At 41.5% G+C, this 15,429-nt stretch overlaps 1 protein-coding gene across 2 annotated transcripts in view; it reads right to left on the bottom strand.

Annotated features, from left to right (window-relative positions):
• PIWIL2 (piwi like RNA-mediated gene silencing 2) overlaps positions 1 to 15,429 on the bottom strand; it is a 72,123-nt gene that overhangs the window by 54,214 nt on the left and 2,480 nt on the right. The window contains exons 2-10 of one of the 2 annotated variants that reach the window (XM_005657209.3): positions 14,452 to 14,650; positions 12,780 to 12,867; positions 12,497 to 12,635; positions 11,263 to 11,511; positions 10,251 to 10,361; positions 8,863 to 8,980; positions 8,057 to 8,181; positions 6,547 to 6,627; positions 6,113 to 6,226 (exon numbers count right to left, since the gene is read on the bottom strand). In XM_005657209.3, the coding sequence (XP_005657266.1) occupies positions 6,113 to 6,226; positions 6,547 to 6,627; positions 8,057 to 8,181; positions 8,863 to 8,980; positions 10,251 to 10,361; positions 11,263 to 11,511; positions 12,497 to 12,635; positions 12,780 to 12,867; positions 14,452 to 14,643 (1,217 nt within the window). In that variant the 5' untranslated portion in view covers positions 14,644 to 14,650. 2 annotated transcript variants of the gene reach the window in all.

Here is a 15,429-nt window from a genome sequence, read left to right as displayed (position 1 = left end):
CTGATAAGTTTATCGGCAGGTTTTTCAGCAGAAACTCTGCAGGCCAGAAGGGAGGGGCATGATAGACTTAACCTGATGAAAGGAAAAAACCTCCAACCAAGATGACTCTACCCAGCAAGGCTCTCATTCAGATTTGAAAGAGAAAGCAAAACCTTCACAGATAAAGCAAAAGTGGAGAGAATTCAGCAACACTAAACCGGCCTCACAGCAAATACTAAAGGAACTTCTCTAGGCAGAAAAGAAAAGACATCAACAGGAAACAAAAATACCACAAATGACAAGGCTCACCGGTCAAGGCATATATATACAGTAAAGATATGAAATCATCCATGCACAGTTATACCACCAAAATCAGAAATCAGGAGAAGAGGTGGGTACAAATGCAGGACACTGGAGATGAACTTGCAATGAAGAGAACAACAACTTAAAACAACCTCATATACATATAGACTCATACCAAAACTTGAGAATACCTGCAAACCAAACATCTACAATTGAGACACAAACAAGGAATCTCTGGAGAAGAAATATATCTCATAGTAAATAAGTGCATAATCCACCATGAAGGGGGTCATTTGACATCATTCTTGGAATGTTGTAGTCTTCTTAGATCTGATTTTGATTTCCTCTCCATCAAAGAATTTATGATAATTATAATTAAATAATGCAACTGTACAATTCAATAATACAGTTCTACAATTGTATTATTAATAACCATTTCTCTCCATGGTACAATGTAAGGTCTATAATGTCTTGTTTATCACATCACCTAGAACGGTGTAATGCCTATATTGAAGAATCAATAAGATGTAACAAATTGTGAGGACGTATTTTTATAGTTACACTGTTTTTTAACCAATTTATGCGTTTTATATTTTACTTATTTTCAGAGGGTGTATTATTTTCATTATTCTTACCAGTGAAGTTATTCTTTTTATTATGCTATATAAAACATTTAATGGTATTAAGGCTTTCTTCTTTATAAATTTTAGTCGGATAATATACACAATTTTAATATAATGCTAATTTTTAAAGAAAAATTGAAATGTAATAGATAATACTAAATAGTAAAGGTGAAAGCCATATGAAATGGAATAAAGTATAGAATAAACTTCCTATTTGTCTCAGCATATTTTCTATTCCACTTCTCCAGAAGGAATCACTTAATCTGTTTCTTCAGATCCATGATATAATTATCTGTGTGAATGTAATTGTGTTTAAATATATGTATTTTATTCTGTAAAAAAAAATAAAAATCAAATTACAAAAAAAACCAAAACACCTCGGTTGATGTATATATATCTATTTTCTCTTACATGTTTTGATGACATCACAGGTATGTTCATATGTCCAAACTCATTAAACTGTATATACCAAAAAAAAAAAAAAAAAGATAACTTTTATATCTAAGATAAGCAACTGGGCAAAAAACAAAAATAATCACAGTACATACCACACAGCTAATCTATATATAGCTTTTGTGTAGTCATAATATGACTACAACTTTAATAAAAGTGGAACTTCAATGAAAATAAATTTCAGGAGTTCCCACCGTGGCTCAGCAGAAACGAATCTGACTAGGATCCATGAGGACACAGATTCAATCCCTGGCCTTGCTCAGTGGGTTAAGCATCCAGCATTGCTGTGAGCTGTGATGTAGGTTGCAGACTCAGCTCGGACCTCACGTTGCTGTGGCTGTGGCACAAGTCAGCAGCTGTAGCTCGGATTCGACCCCTAGCCTGGGAACCTCCATAGGCCACGGATGCTGCCCTAAAAAGACAAAAATAAAAATAAATAAAATCTAATAAATAAAAACACATGCCATTTAATAGAAACCTCAGAGTTCCCGTTTTGGCTCAGTGGTTAAGAACCCGACAAGTATCCACGAAGATGCAGGTTTGATCCCTGGCTTCGCTCAGTAGGTTAAGGATCTGGCCTTGCTCCAAGCTGCACTATAGGTCAGATACAGCTTGCATCCCACGTTGCTGTGGCTGTGGCCTAGGCTGGCAGCTTCAGCTCTGATTTGACCCCTAGTCTGTGAACTTACCATATGCCACAGGTGTGGCCATAAAAAAGTGAACATACCATATGCCACAGGTGTGGCTGTAAAAAGACAAAATTTTTCTTTTCTTTTTTGCTTTTTAGGGCCACACTTGAGGCACATCGAGGTTCCCAGGCTAGGCGTCCAATCGGAGCTACAGCTGCTGGCCTATGCCACAGCAACGTGGGATCTGAGCTGTGTCTTCGGCCTACACCACAGCTCACGGCAATACCAGATCCTTAACCCACTGAGCAAGGCCAGGGATTGAACCCGCAACCTCATGGTTCCTAGTCAGATTCATTTTCGATGCACCACAATGGGAACTCCAAAACAATTTTTTTAATTAAAAAAAAACATAAAGAACAGAAGCCTCACTTAACACTCTCCCCAGTGCCAACAAAATGCCAACTGATTATTTGCTTTGTTTTAATTAAATTATTTAAAGTTTCAGAATTCCCGTTGTGGCTGAGTGGTTAATGAATCCGACTAGCAGCCATGAGGAGGCAGGTTCCATCCCTGGCCTTGCTCAGTGGGTTAAGGATCCGGCAGTGCCATGTGGTGTAGGTCGCAGACACGACTCAGATTTAGCATTGCTGTCGGTGGTTACAGCTCCAATCGAACCTCTAGCCTGGGAACCTCCATATGCCATGGGAGTGGCCCTAGAAAAGGCAAAAAGTTTCACATGAAAGAATAAGTAGGTGAAATTCAGTATAAAAATTCTAGGAGTTCCTGTTGTGGTGCAGTGGAAACAAATCTGACTAGTATCCATGAGGATGTGGGTTTGATCCCTGGCCTCGCTCAGTGGGTTAAGGATCTGGCATTGTTGTGAGCTGTGATGTAGGTCACAATCACGGCTCAGATCCCACATTGCTGTAGCTGTAGCTGTGACCAGCAGCTGCAGCTCCAATTCAACCCCTAGCCTCGGAACGTCCAGTCCATATAACACAGGTGTAACCCTAAAAAAAAGCAAAAAAAAAAAAAAAAAAAAAAAAACCTAAAAACAATTTCTCGACAAATATTAAAAACGAATAAAACTGCAATAATTTTTTTTTTTTTTTTTGGTCTTTTCTAGAGCTGCACCCACAGCATACAGAGGTTCCCAGGCTAGGAGTCTAATTGGAGCTGTAGCAGCCGGCCTATGCCAGAGTCACAGTAACGCAGGATCCGAGCTGCTTCTGTGACCTATACCACAGCTCCTAGCAACGCTGGATCCTTAACCCACTGAGTGAGGCCAGGGATCAAACCCAAAACCTCATGGTTCCTAGTCGGATATCCTTCCTCATTAACCACTGTGCCATGACGGGAACTCCATAAATTGCAATAATTAAAACAGTATCAAATTGGTTTTTCTTTTTTGGCTGCACCTGAGGCAGATGGAAGTTCCTGGGCCTGGGATCTAATCCGAGCTGCAACTGCAATTTATGCTACAGCTGGGGCAATGCTGGATTCTTAACCCACTGTGCTAGGCCAGGATTAAACCTGTGCCACTGCAGACAACCCTAAATTCTTAACCTGCTGCACCACGGTGGGAATTCCTGCATCACATTGGTTTTAACCAATGGTTCAAAATGAAATATTCAGAAATAAAACCAAGTATTTTAACATACAATAGTGATTTAAATCTAAATAATTGATTTAGTGTTTTTCAATAAAATTTTTAACAGTACAAAAACAATCATGATGATCCCAAAATCATACCAAGATAAAGTCGGGATAGTTTGAAACGTTGGAAATAAAGATAAAACAAGTAGACCTTTCTAAACAGAAAAAGACAGAAACCATAAAGAAAGAAAGAGTGAATCTAAAGATATCTAATTTTTTGGCTGTGCCCAGAGCATGCAGAAGTTCCTGCACCAGGGATCAAACCAGTGCCACAGCAGTGACAACACGAGCTCCTTAACTGGCTGAGCCACCAGGGAACTCCCTGAAGAATCTATTCTTATTTAATAAACATTCTTTTTGGTTTTTTGTCTTTAGTATTTTTAGGTCTGCACCTGAAGCATATGGAGGTTCCCAGGCAACAGGTCCAATCGGAGCTGTAGCCACTGGCCTACACCACAGCCACAGCAATGCCAGATCCAAGCCATGCCTGCGACCTACACCACAGCTCATGGCAACGCCGGATCCTTAACCCACTGAGCAAGGCCAGGGATCGAACCCACAATCTCATGGTTCCTAGTCGGATTCGCTTCCACTGCGCCACGACGGGAACTCCTTAATAAACAGTCTTAAACACCCATTACAAAGCTAGGCATAAACTAGGTCTTGGATGTATCATATGAGAGAAAGAGACAGGGTCCTAGTCATCAAAGAGAGACAGTCTAGGACAGACAGAATAAATTCACTCAATTTATTTACTCAATTACAAATTCACTCAAAAAAGTCCAAGTCATCCTCAACCTCTCTCCTTCTCAACCCCACATCCAGTCAGGAAATCAACTGAACACTACTTTCAGCATAGATCCAGAACCCAACCATTCCCACCTCCACTGTTGCCACCCCCATTTCTCTCTGGATCACTACAAAGGCCTCCTGGCTGGTCTCTCCAGTTCTACTCCTTTCTCACCAAGTCTGTTCTCTGCACAGTAATAAGAGGGATCCTTTCATAACTCAGTCACATTGTGTCACTCCCTGGCCACAGCCTTATGTTTCACCAACAGTGAAAACTGAAATATTTTTTGTTTGTCCTTTTTAAGGGCCGTGGCATATAGAAGTTCCCAGGCTAGAGGTCGAATGGGAACTGCAGTTGCTGGCCTATACCACTGCCACAGCAATGTGGGATCTGCACCACATCTGTGACCTATACCACAGCTCACAGCAACACCAGATTCTTAATCTTAATCCACTGACGAGGGCAGAGATCGAACCCACGTCCTCATGGAGGCTAGTCAGATTCGTTTCCACTGATCCACAAAGGGAACTCCCTTTTTTTTGTCTTTTTAGGGCCACATCCATGGCATAGGGAGGTTCCTAGGCTAGGGGTCAAATTGGAGCTACAGCTGCCAGCCTACACCATGACCAGAGCAACATGGGACCTGAGCCGTGTCTGCAACCTACACCACAGCTCACGGCAATGCCAAATCCTTAAGCCACTGAGTGAGGCCAGGGATTGTACCTGCAACCTCATGGATAGTCAGGTTTGATAACTGCTGGGCCATGATGGAGCTCCCTGTTTGGCCTTTTCATTAAGTAATTCCACTTCTAAGTACACAGCCTAAAATAAAAAATCATATAAGCACACAGATTTATGCATAAGATAGGATTTCATGTAGCCACTACAAATTACACACATCTATATTTACTAGAATAAATATTTAGTATATTAATACATTTAAACAAAAATTCAAGGTGTGTGTATATAAACCAAATCTTTTTTTTTTTTTTTTTTTTTTTGCTTTTTAGGGCCGCATCCATGTCATATGGAGGTTCCCAGGCTGGGGGTCAAATCAGAGCTACAGTTGCTGGCATACACCACAGCCACAACAATGTAGGATCCGAGCCTCGTCTGCGACCTACACCACAGCTGACAGCAACATCAGATCCTTAACCCACTGAGGGAGGCCACGGATCAAACCCGCAACCTCATGGTTCCTAGTTGGATTCATTTCCGCTGAGCCACAACAGGAACTCCTAAACCAAATCTTTTTTTGATTTCTTTGGTTATGCCCACAGCATACAGAAGTTCCCAGGTCAGGGACTGAACCCAAGCCACATCAGCAATCAAATCATAGCAGTGAAAACACTGGATCCTTAATCTGCTGAGCCACCACAGAACTCCTGAACCAAATCACCGATACTATACAATTTACTTATCATGTTTATTATTTACTGTTTAGCTCACCTGACTGCAATGCAAACTCTGTGAAGAGAGGTCTAAGCGCAGAGGTCTCCATTCAGAGGCCTATCTTTGTAGGACTCACGGAATAGAGAACATATATTCAGCATTCTCAATCTATTCTACAATTTAAAACCCAAACAGAACAATGGCTAATCTGTATTTATTACCTGCTATTACTGAAATTCTTAAAAAAATTGTTAGCTTGTTCAAGGTAGATCCCACCATTCACTCACATGATGTCCAGCACAGAATCATTCCGAATGACCTTGTGGGAGACATCGGCTAGCAGGAAAAGGCCTCCATCTGTCCTTCGGATGCTAGCTGCATAGCCTGGCCAGATCTGCAATCTGAAGAGACAGGTGGGCTTTACCCTGGGGTCCTAAAAGAACCACAGATATTCCCATGTCCCCATCTGAAGCAACCACAGATAGTCCCATGCCCACATTTGAAGCAATACAGTTACTGCCCCTCCCTAATAAGAAACAAATTAAATTAAATTAAATCAACACCATTGTGATCTTACTAAAAACTAAATAATGGAAGATAATTCATAAATTACACTCACTAACATAAATAGTGCTAAAATTTCTGTCCTAAATATGGTGATTACAATGATAAATTTCTTTCCGGAACATTCACAAGTGAGGAAGAGGAAAACACCACCAACCTGTGTTGCTGTAGTACCATAACACGTATAGGGTCATAGAAGTTTCTCCCCACAAGTGTCATATCTAGAAGTTTCATTACCCTGAAATAAAGAGCAAGAATGGGTTTTCTAGAAGAATAAAAAAATTAAGCTCTACTGCTATTAGCTACATTTTCCCTTGGAAGCCTGAAAGAGCAGAAATGTTGATGCTCTTTGCAGAATACAGCTTTTATGCTGAGAACACTCTTGCCAAAAGAAAAATAAAAATCACGAAAGCATTCATCTTGGGGTATATGCAACTACTGTAGCTTTTTCTATTAACTAGGTAGCCAAAAATCAAGTTGACTTTGCAAGCTCAATTTACATTACTTTTTCCCATGAAATAAACAGAGCACAATAGAGTCCATTTCTAAATTTGTAAATATCAGTTTGGCATAGGAAGTTATGTTTGTTCCTGGCAGTTCAGCTTATTAGTAGAAATCAGGTTGTTTCGTTTATTTTTTTATTTTTGGTCTTTTTATGGCTGCACCAGCAGCATAAGGAAATTCCCAGGCAAGAGGTCTCCAATGGGAGCTACAGTTGCCAGTCTACTCCACAGCCACAGCAACTTGGGATCCAAGCCAGATCCTTAACTCACTGAGTGAGGCCAAGGATCAAACCTGCACCCTCATGGATACTAGTCAAGATTCGTTTCTGCTAAGCTATGATGGGAACTCCTGTGTTTCATTTCAAAAGAGGTGGTTTGGGGAGTTCCAATTGTGGCTTAGTGGTAATAAACCTGACTAGTATCCACAAAGACGTGGGTTCGATCCCTGGCCTCACTCTGAGTTAAAGATCCAGTGCTGCCATGAGCTGTGGTATGGGTCGCAGACTTGGCTCGGATCTTTTGTGGCTGTGGCTATGGTAGAGGATGGCAGCTGCAGCTCCTATTCGACCCCTAGCCTGGGAACTTCCATATGCTGCACATGCAGCCCTAAAAATAATAAATAATTAATTAATTTTCGGGAATAACAGTTTTATGAAAATTTGAGAGTCTTCAGAAAAGTTAAAAATTTATGAGCTGCCTATATCCAAAAATTTAAAGGACTGGTGAAAATTCTTGAAATAAATTCTTAATAACTCAGCCTTAATGTCATCCATTTATTTATTAAATGTTTGCAAAGTTATCTATATATGCAATATAGTGTAATACCATCCATGCTTCTTGAAGAGCTTTGTTACAAACACAAGACTGAGGTAAAAAAAAAATAAAACATGGAGTTCCCATCGTGGCTCAGCGGAAATGAATCTGACTAATAACCATGAGGACACACACAGGTTTGATTCCTGGCTTCCCTCAGTGGGGTAAGGATCCGGTGTTGCCATGAGTTGTGTAGGTCACAGACACAGCTCAGATCCGGCGTTGCTGTGGCTGTGGCATAGGCTGGCAGCTACAGCTCTGACTGGACTCCTACTTTGGGAACCTCCATATGCCATGGGTGTGGCCCTAAAAAGACAAAAAAATAAAAATAAGACTTCAGCTGTTTCTCACCGACGGAAAACAACATTGTAGAAGGGAATGCACAAGTCAGAACAGGGCTCCAGGATCTTTGTCAACTGAATCTTAATGGTGATCTCGGCACTGTCAGTTTTCCTTTGACTTTTTAACTCAAGAACCTAACAGATAAATACATGCAAGTAAAAAGAAATGACAACACTACCAAACCCCAATCTGTGTTCAAGAACACTAGATATCTTAAACATGTTTTATTCTTGTCTGTTACTTTGCTGTGCATACTGGACAAAAATCACAGCAGGACAACTAGGACCTGGTAAGAGAAACCCAATGGAGAACCAGCAAAAAAGATCCTTTTGAATTTGAAATCTTTACTCTTTTATCATGAAGGTCAAGGGCTTCCAACCACTTCTTTTTGGGGGGGAGAGGTGAAGGAGAGAAAATAGCTTTATTGCTTTGCCAGGCAAAAGAGGCTCACAGTAGGCTAATGCCTTAAAGACTGTGCCCCCTCCAACCACTCCTCTTATGTGAGAAGGGACTTCCTGAAAGAACTCGAGTGTAAAAAAGAATAGATATATGCACAAGTGATTCACTTTGCTGTACACCTGATATTAACACAACATTATAAGTCAACTATACTCTAATAAAAATTTTGTTAAACAAGAATTCAAATGTAAAAGTTCCTCAGTTTGCAATTTCTTTGTTATGGAGAAATCTGCCTACCTTCTCAGAATAGGAAAGTACAATTCAAACTCTCAGGCACACTATGATTTCCCACTACTCAAGCAAAGCACCAGAATACTTATGTTTCATCCCAAAATGCATCTCCTTTTTGGTCTCACTTGTTGAAGCTTAACAGGCAGATAAAGAATGGATCCATCAAAAGCAGTGGTGTTTCCGGTGACAGCTTGATGGTCCCTCAACATGCCAAACCTCATTCTTTTGCACTCCACATTGGGGCTAAAAAATAATAAAGAGGACTTCAATTTGAATACGCAGCTAGCTACGCAGATTTGTTAGAAACACAGTCACTTGTAACTACTACTCCATCTAGTGGTCATATTAAAAATTTTAAATACATCTGACCCAAGGATATTGGCATACAGAAAATAAAAACCACTCATAATTCCACAACCCTAACACAATTACTCTCATTCTTTGAGAGTTTAGACTAGAAGGTCAGAAGACGTTTTTAGAAACAGCCTAATAGTAAATATTTTTACTATTTTATAGGCCATACAATGTCTACGGCAACTGCTTAACTCTGTTCACATAGCACGAAAGCACCACAGCCGAAAAAAACCAATGAGCATGGCTATGTTCCAGCAAAATTTCACCACAAAAACAGAAGATGGGGATTTCCTGCTGTGGTGCAATGGGATCTATGGCATCTCTGCAGTGCAGGGATGCATGTCACAACTGGGGCTTGGATGAGATCCCTGGCTGGGGAACTCCATATTCTGAGGGGTAGCCAAAAAAAAAAAACCAGGGAGTTCCATCACGGCACAGCAAAAACGAATCTGACTAGTATCCATGAGGATGTGGGTTCCATCCCTGGCCTCACTCAGTGGGTCGGGGATCTGTTGTTGTCGTGAGCTGTGGTGTAGGTCGCAGACGCAACTTGGATCAGCTGTGGCACGGGGTCCACTTCGACCCCTAGCCTGGGAACTTCCTTATGTCGCAGGTGCAGCCCTGAAAAGCAAACATAAAAACAAAAAACACATTTTGCTAATCCCTGCTCTAGAAAAGCACATTTTAAAAATATACAGGGAGTTCTGTTATGGCTCAGTGGAAACAAACCTGACTAGTATCCATGAGGATGTGAGTTCAATCCCTGGCCTCCCTCAGTGGGCTAAAGGATCTGGCGTTGCCTTGAGCTGTGGTGTAGGTTGCAAGTGTGACTAGGATCCTGCGTTGCTGTCGCTTTGGTGTAGGCTGGCAGCTATAGCTCCAACTGGACCCGTAGCCTGGGAATTTCCATATGCTGCAGGTGCACCCTAAAAAGAAAAAAAAAAAAAGGTACTTATGTTGAAATCTAAATCGCTAATATAGCTAAATACAAAAAAATGATAACTGTAAATTTATTGGAAGCATTTGTGTATATGAATTATTGCAGGGAGAGATTCATCTGGAATTATATAGAAGAACAATTCAGTTATATTCCTATGGAACTATTTTATCACTGCTCTCTAGAAAGTGAACAATAACAGGAGAAAAAAGCTGTGAATACCTGAAAGTCACATGATATTGATAAACTGCTTCATTTTGACACTGTATTTTGATAAGGTTTAATCCCAAATATTGAGGTGTTCCTTTTGATCCTTGCTTCACAAGAATCTCTCTAGAAAATAAAAAAATAAAAACAAAAGTACCCACATACACGAAAAACAAAGAAAAAACGCTGTACCACAAAAATACAAGCGAAAAGAAAGGAAAGGGGAGGGGGAAAGGAGGGGAGAAAGAAAGATAGATTGGAGGAAGTAGTATCTCACATTTCGCCTACAGGTACACAGACCAGGAACCCAGACATACAAAAAGAAGCTTTGAAAGCAAGAAGGTAAATTCTTAGCAATCTCTAATTAGAGAAGCAAAGTCATCCTATGAGGCTGGCTCTCTAAGAACGATAAGAACTAGTTCTGTGGACGAACTGCTGGAATATTTGTCTTAGATCCTTTCTTTATCTTCAACATGACAACGAAGTATCTATGTCTGAGCTGAGAAGGGGATGTTTATTCTCTGATACACACTGTCACCATAAACTCCATTTCAGGAGTTCCCATGGTGGCTCAGTGGAAATGAGCCCAACAAGCATCCATGAGGATGCAGGTTCGTTCCCTGGCCTTGCTCAGTGGATTAAGGATCTGGCGTTGCCGTGAGCTGTGGTGTAGGTTGCAGACGCGGCTCAGATCCCATGTTGCTGTTGCTGTGGCTGTGGCATAGGCTAGCAGCTACAGCTTTGATTTGACCCCTAGCCGGGGAACCCCCATACGCTATGGGTGTGGCCCTAAAAAGTAAATAAACAAACAAATAAACAAACCCCACTTCACTTCATTAGGAATTGTCCCACCTCCCTGTTGTTCTCCCCACTTCCAAAAAAAGAAAAAAAAAAAAGAAAAAAACCCAACCCTGCAGTACCTACCATCCAGGGAGGACTTTAGACACAACAGAACAGAGTTGACAATACTATGAGAAAGCCTCTTCCACGTCAACATCAAGCAGGGAAGGCAGCACTCCTGACTTACTTTTCCTTGTGTTCTGCAGTCCCAAGTGGAGGGTGATCCAGAGAGTGCAGTGGTGCTGGAGGCAGGGGTGACGGAGATGACAGCTGGGCGGGATCCGGAGAAGTCAGGCCTGGAGCCTTGTACACTCCTCTACCAATAACACCTGTCAGGCTGGCAGCACTCAGAGGCTTGTATACTCCTCTGCCAATACCACGACCTGCTCTTCCCACAGGTAATAAAGATGCATCCAAATTCCCTCTTCCAAGCATTCTGAAATGTTGCAGAGGCAAGTCAGGACTTTCTTGATCACATTTCTATCTATGGCCCATCTAAATGAGTCCCCCAAATCTACATTCTCTCCCTGGAGGAGTCAGCAAAAAAGGGATTCTCTCCAAATCCGCTATGTCACATGACTCATTTATCAACTACTATCAATCTATCAATACTGACTTTCACAGCCAACTTCCACAGCAGAAACTGAGGTGGAAGTTTGACCCACCTGGCTTTAAAAAAAATACCATCAGGCTTTTTTTTGGGGGGAGGGGGGAGGCAAGCCCATGGCATGTGGAAGTTCCCAGGCCGGGGACTGAACCTGCACCACCACGGCTACCAGAGCCACAGCAGAGACAACACTAGATCCTTAACTAGCCAAGCCACCAGGGAACTCCAGGCTGACTTCTTAAAGAGGGCAAATGGAGTATGAACTATTCAGTAGAGAACTGTTGACCCTTGTCCAAAGACTAACTGGATTGGTACCTGCTGAATAGTCTTGAAACCCATTCTTTTCTTTTTTTTTTTGTCTTTTGCCTTTTCTTGAACTGCTCCCACGGCATATGGAGGTTCCCGGGTTAGGGGTCCAGTTGGAGCTGTAGCTGCTGGCCTACGCTAGAGCCACAGTAACGCCAGATCTGAGCCGCGTCTGCGACCCACACCACAGCTCACGGCAACGTTGGCCAGATCCTTAACCCACTGAGCAAGGGCAGGGATCGAACCCGCAACCTCATGGTTCCTAGTCAACGTTGGCCAGATCCTTAACCCACTGAGCAAGGGCAGGGATCAAACCCGCAACCTCATGGTTCCTAGTCGGATTTGTTAACCACTGCGCCACGACGGGAACTCCCTCTTGGAACCCGTTCTTAACATAAAACCATGCATCGTTTGTCTGTGAAGTAACATAATCCTCTTTAGAGTTTCTCTTTGGACTCAGATTTTTCACCCGAATTTGATGGCTATTCAAGAAGGCAACTTTACCCACCTATTCCAACCAAAAGAGGCCTCTGCCATCTTGCTATCCCCAGCTGCCAACACTGAAGGATCCAGAAGAGTGGGATGGGGTTCTTCTTTGTCCTTGCGTGCCACCCTGGTAGACAAGCCTCGACCTAAAATGCCTCTACCTAAACAAAAGCATCAAACCCTAGCTGTAACTATAAGCCGGACATTTTGCAAAGTATGTAATTTTTCTGAAGACATACTATATGAATTTAAGAACAAAGGCATCATACATACAACACATTTTCTTGAGATAGCTTTCTACATACCTAAAGGAGGCATTTCCTGTTTCAGAGAGGTCTGGGATGCTGTTTCAAGGCCCAGTCCTTGGAACATGGGGACCAAACCCACAGATTCCTACGGAAAATCAAAGAATAAAGTTACTGTAAGATGTAGTTTAAAAACTCCAGAAATACTGTTGGTTTTCTTAAAGTCTTGGTAAATAATAAAAATCATCCATCCACTTCAAATTCTATAAATGCTATGAGAACAAAGAATAAAAATATCTCATAAAAACTGTTTAAAATACTTAGAGTCTTTTAAAAAAACTTATAATTGGAGTTCCCACTGTGGTGCAACAGGTTAATGATCTGGCGTTGTCTCTGTGGCAGTGCGGGTTCAATCCTCAGCCTGGTACAGAGGGTTAAGGATCTGGTGCTGCCACAACCATGGCTCAGGTTTGATCCCTTGCCCAGTAATTTCCATAAGGCATAGGTGTAGCCAAAAAAGGAAAAATACAAAACATTTATAACTATGTCATATTAGGTTTTTAAGCATAAATATAGTCTATGATTCGATGTATAACAAAAGTCACAGAATCACCTTTTCAATTTTTCTAGTTAATTTCGTGTACACCTAAGGAAGTGGAACAAGCATACTGACTAACAAATCTCTCCAAAAAACAAATCATTTGCGTTTTTTTCAAACAACCTAAACAAAACTTGCTACTGTTTGCCTGCAGCAGCCTTGAAAGTTTACTATCATTACACCAATCACAGCTGCTACATATGGACTCAATCCATGTGAGTAAAAATACTAGAATACTGTCACCAATGTTTTTTACATAACATTACATTTATTTGACACTGTCAACATTACTAAAAATTGTCGTAACTGCATTATTAGGTCCTTTCTGTATTTGCTCTTTTTTCTTTGAGGTTTATTAATTATTGACAAATATCATTCTTAAAATTACTATATAATTAAGAGACTAAAAATGCACATCCATGCAAGTATAAATACAGCTGAAGCAATAGCTGAAGATCCTTTTGATTTGGGCAAAGAGGAGTTCCCGTTGTAACTCAGCAAGTTATAAACCCAACGAGTATCCATGAGGATGCAGATTTGATCCTTGACCTCCCTCAGTGGGTTAAAGATCCAGTGTTGCAGTGAGCTGTAGTGTAGGTGGCATAGGAGGCTCGGATCCTGCGTTGCTATGGCTGTGGTGTAGACTGGCAACTGCAGTTCCAATTCCACTCCTAGCCTGGGAAACACCATATGCCACAAGTGCAGCCTTAAAAAGACGGAGGAAAAAAATCTGAGCAAAGAACATCTGAAAGGAACCATTCTTAACTATGACCTCAGAGGTTAGAGTGGGTTGATAACACCTTAGAGTCAAGCCCAGAGTGGAAATCTAAACACACAATAAAAAGGAAAAGGTTGTATCTTTAAATCTATCATTTATTTATATATGTACTTACAATTATAGAAGCTGGAGGACTAAGGCATTTACCCAAGTCCATCTAGCATTCATTATGAGCAATTTTTCTAGACTTGCAACTCTAGAATTTGAAATATATGCCCAGAAGATGCACCTACGTGTTAAGGGGAAAAAAATAACCCTTGTTTTTGCATAGAGCTTCACAGTTTTCTAAGTACCTTGAAACCCACTATTTAACAATAAGCCATATGCTACTACTATCCATGCAGTCATGGTGTTACCCTTTGTGTTGGCCCACTCTGTGGGCTTGGCTCTTCTCCCATTCCAAATACATGGCCTCTGCCTGAAGGTCCTGCCCTACCCAGAGCTGAGTCCAAAGGTTTTGAAGCTTGTGGCCGAGAGCCTGGCATCCGCACAGAGCGAGATGGGTGCACAGGAGACAGGACCCTGGAGGGTGGTCGAACAGGATCCATTGAAAGGCTGCAGAGAACACAGGCATTAATCTGTTCTGGTTAATTACCAGCTAGCTGTTTGTAAAGTTTTAAAGATGGAGTTCCCATCGTGGTGCAGTGGTTAACAAATCCAACTAGGAACCATGAAGTTGTGGGTTCGATCCCTGGCCTTGCTCAGTCGGTTTAAGGATCGGCGTTGCCGTGAGCTGTGGTGTAGGTCACAGACAAGGCTCGGATCCCGCATTGCTGTGGCTCTGGTGTAGGCCAGCGGCTACAGCTCCGATTTGACCCCTAGCATGGAAACCTCCATATGCTGTGGGAAGCAGCCCTAGAAAAGGCAAAAAGACAAAAAATAAATAAACAAAGTTTTAAAGAGCCCTATGTTTCCTTCTCCTTCAACACAGACTCACAAAGCATTTAAAAAAAAAAAAAAAGGCGTTCACATTGTGGCTCAGTGGATTAAGAACCCAACACAGTGTCTGAGAGATGAGTTTGATCTCTGGCCTTGCTCAGTGTGTTAAAGATCCTGCACTGCTGCAAGCTGCAGCGTAGATTGAAGATGTGGCTTGGATCTTGTATTGCTGTGGCTGTGCTGCAGGCCGGCAGGTAAAGCTCCAATTTGACCCCTTGCCCAGGAAATTCTATATACCATGGGTGTGGCCCTAAAAAAAAAAAAAAAAAGCTACTTTGGATCAGATCAGTGATACAACCAGCCTCTTACATCATATTCACTTCGAAACCTTCTATTTAACCCAGATTATTCTATTCTAAACACTCTTCACCCACCAACAATCTCTTAAATTTACT

This window comes from Sus scrofa, chromosome 14 (assembly GCF_000003025.6).
Source record: "Sus scrofa isolate TJ Tabasco breed Duroc chromosome 14, Sscrofa11.1, whole genome shotgun sequence".
In the NCBI taxonomy this organism is placed as follows: Eukaryota; Metazoa; Chordata; class Mammalia; order Artiodactyla; family Suidae; genus Sus; species Sus scrofa.
The sequence above is the reverse complement of the archived record's forward strand: the minus strand, read 5'-3'. Positions and strand labels throughout refer to the sequence as shown.